The sequence below is a fragment of the Condylura cristata genome, unplaced genomic scaffold (assembly GCF_000260355.1).
Source record: "Condylura cristata isolate star-nosed mole 26May11 unplaced genomic scaffold, ConCri1.0 scaffold00011, whole genome shotgun sequence".
NCBI lineage: Eukaryota > Metazoa > Chordata > Mammalia > Eulipotyphla > Talpidae > Condylura > Condylura cristata.
Window position 1 is genome coordinate 1,323,697 of NW_004567112.1, and position 8,085 is coordinate 1,331,781.

The window sequence follows — 8,085 nt, forward strand, 5'->3', positions numbered from 1 at the left end:
CTTCTCTAATTTCTGACACTGCGGGCGCAGACGCCGCTCGGCCACTTGGCCAGATCAGACGACACTCGGGCAAGAGCTGCGGCCCACGCCGACTCACAGCACACGGCTCCCGAGGCCGGGTGTGGCCCGGGGACGCTCGCCCACATGCACAACGCCGTGACCCCGCCGGTGCGGCCCAGGGCTCCCGGCACAACCACCGTTCCCGGTGATTCTTTGCGGGGGGCGCCGCCGCTCCCTGGCTGTCCCAGTTTAGGACCAGCGAGGTACAGCTAGCACGGACGGTCCTGGGACCGCGGTCTGTGAGCCTCCGAGGGCTCTGCGCCCCTCTCTGCCAGAGGCACCTGGCGTCTGCGCGGGGCCCTGTCCGTCCTGACCCCACCAGCGCAGCCGGCAGGTCCTGCCTACTGCCCTCTGACACGCCTGCGCCCACCCGCTTAGCACTGCACAGCCTGACCCCCGGACCAGTCCTCCTGGTCAAGCCCACTGTCCAGGGCCGGACCACACGCCACTGAGGCCACCCCTGCCTCCGACCCCACTCAGAGCCTGCAGCCCGGCCAGCCCCCTCGGCAGGGCCTGTGTGAGCCGGGGGGCCCCTGCCCTGGGGCCCCTGCGGAGCTGCCCGCGCCCCCCGCTGCTGTTTTCAGCACACCTTACAGGCATGGGTGCGCTCTGTCCCTACAGCGACACTCGGAGACAAAGCAGGTGCTGGGGTCCCCCCATACACTGTGCAGTGAGGCTGGGTGGGGCGGGGAGCGATGCCTGGGTGGCACAGCGTGGCACAGGGCAGACGCAGACCAGTCATCACCAGCAGACAAGGGGTGAGCCAGTGGGTCTTCTTAATGGCAAATTACAGCAGGCAGGGAAGGGGGAGACATGTGGGGAGACCCTCGGGTCTGCAGGAGGGGTCGCTTGAGGGCGTGGTCACCACAGAAACTCCTCCGCTCTGGACACAGAGGACAATGCAAGGGGCGTCCAGCCGCTTCCGGGGAAGGCGGCTGAAGGACCACCCTGGAGCTTCGCGGTCAGGCACAACGGTATCAAGGAGGCGAGAGGCCGTCGGGTCGGCTGAATCAGGTTCCGTGAAAAAGTCCATGGTGCCGTATGCCGGCAAGGAAGGGCTGGGTGGGGAGGAAGCGCAGGGCCTCGGCGGCGCTCAGCGTTCATACATAGGACAGGAAGTGTCGGGACGGAGCAGGGACGCTCAGAGAGCCTGCGCAGAGCCGGCTGCAGGTACCGACTCTGAAGGTGGCCTCCCCCTGGGGCACCTGTGAACTCCACCAGGGCTGGCCAGCTGGGTACCTTACCGGGTGGAGCAGCCACCTCTGTGTAGTTCATAGCTTCCCAGGTACCCCGAAAGCACCTTGCTGCTCGGAGTCAGTGTGAAGGGAGCACCCAGGAGACGCGGCTCAGCCACGAATGGGCCAACGCAGCAGCGACCCAGTGCCAGGCAGGAGCCCACGCTCACACAGCCACACAAAGACAAGCCGCCTACCCCGCCGTGAAGGGCAAGGAGACCCAGGGAGGGGCACCTCGGAAAGCCCACCTCTGAATGAAGATGAGGGACCATAATAAACACTGCTGGGGACTTCCCCTGGATGCCGTAATGTCTCCCCGGCCTTATTCATGCATTCAAAGGAATCCCAATTAAAATACAAGCTGCACTACAAGTAAAAGTTCCAGCATTAGGAATCAATGTGTGCAGTTACCACATTCAGCGCACCACTGAAGTTCAAGATTACTGTGCAATGTTACTTGCTCTAAAACAAATCAGAGAAATAAAAGATCCCCAAGCTGTTTTTTTCTGTCACATGGGAGAGGCGCCATCGAGCTAATGCTGCCACAGCCCAGAAGGGGGGTCCCGGAATTAGAGGGGGGTATGAAAGCGTGTTGACAACAGCAGCACCGAGCTGCGGCACAGTCACGTTCGCAACTCTGTGTTTAGGGTGGCGTTTCCAGCCGTGTCCCCATTCATGACGTGACGGAAGGAAAGGAGATTCTGACGCCCTCACATTCACTAGAGAAACGGTAGTTACAAAGGTTAAGTGAATGAAACTAAAGACATCAGCCGACAAAAAGAGGTTTGCAGCCAAGAGGGTCTTGCAAAACAGAACCAAGCCCCGGAGCTGTAAATGAAACGACAGACTGGGCCACAGTAAAGTTGAGTGTTTCTACATAAATCTAAGCCCCTGACTTGGCTACCTAAAGACCCTCGACCTACAAAAACATCAAATAGTGCAAGGAAAAACTGAGCGCTGGCAATGATCCAACAGTTCATAGTACAAACCACACTGCCACTAAGTGTCTCTCGCCGGGAACGTCCACTGCGGACATTCCCACAAAGTAAGAATCAACAATGCTACAGAAACCGCGCGTGGCGAGACAGTAAGACGCAGCTGTTGCCAAGGAAGGCTGTGAGGACTGCGAGTACCCGGAGCGTGCCGGGGGTACTTTGCCAGTGTCCATTAAGCTGAAGTACTTGGCACCCGCCTGGCCACGACGCCTCGGCAGCCGGCTCTGGGCAGGGCAGCTCGTGGGCTACCTGTGCTGAGAACAGAAAGCGCCAGCAGGGCCTGCTGTCCCCAGGGCAGAGGGTGCAAGAGGAACCAGTGTCTGAGTCGCGTTCAAAGTGAACGGGAGCACGCAGAGGCCCAGGCGAATGCTCCAAGGGTCAGAGGCCCCGCGCTTTGGTCCCGAACTCCCCGCAGGCAGCAGGGTGGCGCGGGGCCTCTGAGGGTGCTCATCAGCCTGCACGACTTGTGGCGAGGCTGCATCTGTCGGCCGGCGCACGGACAATAAGCACCAGAAAGAGATGATGAAAGATTGAAAATCGTGAAAAATAAGCCCCACTCCTAGATGATAAAGCGCTTCATAAATTGTGTGCTGATATTCTTCATGCTGACAAAAGAGAAACGTGAAATGAAGAAGTTCGAAAAGAAATGAAGGCGCAGGCGCCTGCGTTGCATCTAGTAAGAGGGGTCCTGCGGGGCTGACTCTCTTCAAAGGCAAAGAAAGGGGGCGTAGGGGAGGTGTCAGGTTCGTTACCTGATGACACAACTTGGGGCTGGGCCACCCGCCGGGTTCACGCAGATTCTGCGGCGCCTTCTCAGCGACCAAACCAACCCAGAAAGCCGGCACGCTCTTTGTGTCTTGGCTATTTCTACCAGAATTCACTAAAGTCAACTATGCAGCAGGAGTGGAAGAAGCATCTTCGGCAGGGACACGTCCGGAAGCGAGAGTGACCGATACCAGCCGCTTTCAAGCAGGCCAGGCCAGTCAGCGCTGACCGCACACTCTTGGTGCAAGCGCGGAGGGGTTGGGCTGACAGTGACCGGCCTCGGGTCTGTCACTGGGTAAAGGTCACTCAGCAGCACCAAGCTGGAACTGGGAGAACCTGCCGGCTCACCCCGCTGTGCAGGCTGAGATCTGCGGGGACCGGCTGGGGCCTCTGGGCGGTCGCGCTAACCAGACGCCCGCCCGGGGCCCCACTGGTCCCTCCGACTCAGCACTGTCTCTCTGAACAGCTCCATCGCCTTCCTCGCTAAACTGAGCAAACAGCCGGCAGGCACGATCTTCTGTCCCGCGTCCCAAAAGTACCTACTGTAAATCCCATTCCCACACCTTCGATGGGACACTAATTACGCTGGAGGGTTAGAAACAGAAGGTGCTGGCTCAGGCCAGCCATTTGTTTTAACATGGTTTCAACAAAGGGAATGTCTCTCCCTTCTCTTACCTGTAGCTCAAAGTTGGCTTGATCCAGAAATTTTTTGTTCAGCATATCTGCATACTGATTAATCGCTCGCAGGAACACTCTGCAAGATCAGAAGAAAATGACACAATCACACACTTGTGCGCTGGCACGTTCGGAGGCCTGGCATTTCAGTGAGGACACGCACTGAGCCCGTCTGGGAAGTGCACTCGGGGTCCTGTGAAAAGCTGAGAGGTTTCACCAACGCAAGCCCCGAGAATTACATGCAGACGTTCTCCACGTCAATCAAGGGCATTAACACATGCGGAGTAAAAGAAACTGACCGGAGGACGGCATGTGAGAGCAACACAGATGGTACCCCTAAACTATCTAATTAAAGAGAGAGAGGAGAGGTGCAAATTAAGCCCTATTCTCAGGTCACGCTGTTCCTGCCTGATGATGAAACCGGCCTTCGCTTAGGAGAGGTTTTCACAGCTAAGCATTGAAGTGTGGCAGCTCCGGGCTCGGGTGGGCGGGGAGCTGGTGCTGTGGGGGAGGGGGCCGGCGTCCGCTCACGGGTCCTGAGTGCCAGATGCTACTTGGTCACCGTTTACTTGCGTGAGGAAAATGAAACTGCTTTAGCGGACGTGAGAGTGACTGGGCAGCAACTTTAGCAGAAATTTTTAATCCCATGAGTCGTAGTGAATGTCTAATTCTGGGCACCCACGCCAAAGTACCCCCTCTCTCCATTACTCCCCGGCAATGAAGTGTGCACTGACTCCAGAGAGCCTCTCACCAGCTCGTTCATTTGGTAGATTTGTCTACTGCCCTCAAAGTGGTCACAATCCTAAAACGAGGTCCAGACGCTGCTTTGCAAATGACCCTTCTAGCGCTCTCCCGCCGCAGGATGCAGGATGCCGGCCACCGGCGATAAACCTCACCCGACTTCTCTGTATGGGCGGCTGGGCGGCAGGGAGCACTGAGTCTCGGCGACCTGGGTGACCTGGTGCCAGGGCCCAGCGCCTCTGACAACACCGCCCCCAGCTGTGCCTGCCTGGGCACCTCCCGTCCGGCCTCTGGGAGCCTCTAACGGCCAGTGAGCCCGGGGGAGGGGTCTCAGGCAGCCCTCCTGCCACGCCTGTGCCCACACCCACTGCTGGCGCCATCTGCTCCGCCTGGCCCTGCAGGCGGCTCTAAGGCGGGCGTGGCAGGAGAGGTTTCCGCAGCAGCCCCAGCTCTACTAGGGCCGGAGCAGGGGAGGCTGACCCCTGCGCGGTGCCTTCTTGGGCTGAAGAAAACTACAGCCGGAGAGCGCTGGATTTTTCTTGTACCGCTGGAGCTCCCACATCTCTCTACACCCAGAATCAACGTTGGGGTGGCACGCACGGAGCTTGATGCTTGCACAGCAACACCCCCCTAAGTGTCTGAAAGGGCCCTTCACCACCGTGCGCATTCTGAGACGCTCGGGTCTGAGAAGTGGTCAGTTCACACCGATCTCAAGGGCCCCTGAAGGGCAGCGCTCCCCGGGCTGCCTAGCAGCGGAGACCGGAGGGCGACTTCTGTTAAGTGAGGGACTGTGGCTGGGGGCTGGGGGGTGGCCGGTCATCCTGAGAACCAAGCGAGTTCTGCCTTCTTCGCAGTCGAGGGGAGTAAGCAATTCCAAAACACAAGTAACTAAACCAAAGCTAACGGCACGCGAGAATCAAGCGCATCGACTGAAAATGCTGGAGGCGAGTGAACGGGGCACCGCTTCTATTTTCATAGTGCGTTTCAGTCATCTTTAATCTGCAGAGGGTTTGTTTAACATCCAAACATGTAGAAGATAAAAACAAACAGAAAAATCAATAATGCAGAGAACCACTGGCAAATTATGTCCTCCTAAAAAAGATCTAAAAGGCCGTAAGTTGTAAACACACCGTCTCTGCAGCGTCAGACGGCTCAGGCGACGGCTGCCGGTCAGGCCGGGGGAGGACGCGCCTGGTCCCGGCCTCCAGAAGCCAGGCCCCCGCCCGGTCACCTGGATAATGGGCCCGCGGGGCTGAGCACATTCGCCGCAAGGCTCCGACAGCGGCAGCCAGCAGAGAAGGCAGGACGCGGGGAGCCTCTCCCCGCCACGCGCCGAGCGTGACCTGGCGGGCCTGGGGGCGGCTCCTCGCACACAGCCGTGCGTGTGCCCACGTGCCCGCGGGCCCAGGCGCCCACCACAGGCTGCACGCAGCTCTCACGCACGGCCAGGTGCGTCTGCAGCCGCATGACCCCCGGAAGCTGCTCAGGCTTCTCAGGCCTCGTGTTGCCCCCCGGACTTGGCGTGAACGCAGACCTGCCCGCGGTGAGCCAGCAGGGAGCACGGGCAGGCCCCAGCGGGGGCCGGTGTGCCCTGTGGGCTCCAGGCGGACTGAGGAGCGGCCTGTGGGGAGAGGGAGCGCACGCCCCAGGACGCGTAGCCCTCGCAGCCTCCAGGAGACAGGCCGGGCCTGGGGCCGCCCGTAGGCAGCCGCCGGAGGGGCCGCAGGCCCCCTCTCCTTGTTCAGCAGGACGGGGGTGCGGGTCTGCCAGCCCGACAAGCGGCCCTGGCGGGCGGCGAGCGGAAACCGGCTTCGGGCCGGGCGGTTTAGCTGCCACGGCTCCCGGCCCACGGCAGCCACCAGGGGGCCTTGCCCCGAGGGCCCGGGGCCCAGGCTTGCCACGCCGGGGTGCCACCGCAGCTCTGAGGCCCGGGCAGAGCGCGAGGACGGCTCTGAACTTCCCGCAGGGGCCACAGTCCCGCTCCCCACACGTGGGTTCTTCTGCTACCCCCAACCTGGACTTAACGTTAGTGACCGTTCGCATGAAGGCTTTTACAGACCCTCGGCAGGAAAACGAGCGTTGCTGTGGCGGGGAGAAAACCTGCCTCTGTAACAAAATACGCAGCCTGAAATGCTCAGGAAAAAGAAACTAATGAAAACCGACAGATTCTATCCGGGCAGAGCAATGAGTAATGATAGCTGGGAATGCGCCTTAAAAGGGTCTCGCGTGAGGCAGGAATGCGGGGGGGGGGCGCGTCACGGGGGCTGAGGGGGGCAGCGGGGCTTCGCACCAGCCGACAGCCCCCTCCGCGGCGCAGCCCCCCGGAGACGGTGACGAGAGGCATCCGCGGGTCCCTCCCTCCCGCCGCCTGTGCAGGACAAGTGACCCCCAAAGGCCCCGGTGTGGGCGGCCAAGCCGCATGCAAAGCCAGGGCCAGCTGGGAGCTGCCTCCCCCCGGGATCTGCGCCACCGCAGCAAGTCAGTGTCAGGACAAGTCCCGGCAACAGGGCTGGGGGCGCAGGCGGCGGGTGAGGTGGCGGAGCGCCGGGAGGACCCGCACCTGGGCCAGGGCCCGGGACGCGGAGGAGGCACACCGGCCTCGGGAGCAGGAAGCCACGGCCTGCCCTGTCCCAGAAGGGGCCAGGAGTTCCCTTCCTCCCCAGGCGCCCTCGCTTCTTCAAGCAACAAGCCTCCAACGCCCAGCCCTTCCCGGGAGCCCTGACTGCTCGGAGTCCTTCCCTGGCCTGCCTGGGGACAGCAGGCTCCGTCCACGCTGGCCCCGGGAGCACAGGGACCCCAGGACTCGGCTCCGCAGCGAGAGCCTGCAGCGGGTCTCCCGGAGCCGCGCTGGGCCCTGCCTGCTGTCGCCCGCAGGCGGGACGAAGGGGCAGGGGTTCTGGGAGTGACTGTGCCCGTTCCTTAACGCCGGCCTCGAGGCTGGCGAGCCCCGGGGCGGGCGGGGCGAGCGCCAGCATTTGTCCTGCCTCTCGGTGCTCTCAGTCTGGGGGGCGCGGGCCGCCCGGCCCCGCTAAGACGGACCCACACGCCGCGGGCGTCCTGGCAGCCGTTCCGGGGGGAGGCCTCGGGCCCATGGCCGCCCTCCCCGCTCACTCTCCTCGCCGCCAGCCCGGTCGGCTGCTTCGACACCATGAAAAGCGGGGACACCTTGGCAAAGAGGAGTCCGCACCAGACCCCGAGGACACCCACCAGCAGGTTCTGGGGGCGAGGCGATTTCCCGACGGGGCGGGAACGGGGCTCACGGGCCCACTGGCGGGGTCACCTGGGCGGCCTCCCCACCACCAGAGGCCACGCAGCGGAGCCTTTGTTCTCGACAGCAGGCGGCACCCTCTTCAGATAGAACAGAACAGTCACGTGCCCCTCACAAGCCCTAAGAATCACGTCCCCCGAGGGGCGTGCCAGCGCAGGTGCCAGCGCCTCCCTCCCGGCGCGCTGCTGGGCACCGCTCGCCCAGCGCAGGCGGACTTGCCCCGATGCCCACGCTCCCGGGGCAGGGGCGGGCCGGACACGCGGTGTGTGCCCTGGGGCCTCGGTGCTGGCCAGTCCAGGGGACACGCCCCAGCTCCCGGGCCTCCCGGGCCCCACGGAGAGGCGCC

At 62.4% G+C, this 8,085-nt stretch overlaps 1 protein-coding gene across 1 annotated transcript in view; it reads right to left on the reverse strand.

Annotated features, from left to right (window-relative positions):
• The window catches only part of DOCK1 (dedicator of cytokinesis 1), a 239,593-nt gene that overhangs the window by 47,471 nt on the left and 184,037 nt on the right, over positions 1–8,085 (reverse strand). The window contains 4 exon segments of the mRNA XM_012723446.1: positions 3,731–3,809; positions 5,602–5,702; positions 5,864–6,005; positions 7,515–7,687. Coding sequence (XP_012578900.1) covers positions 3,731–3,809; positions 5,602–5,702; positions 5,864–6,005; positions 7,515–7,687 — 495 coding nt within the window.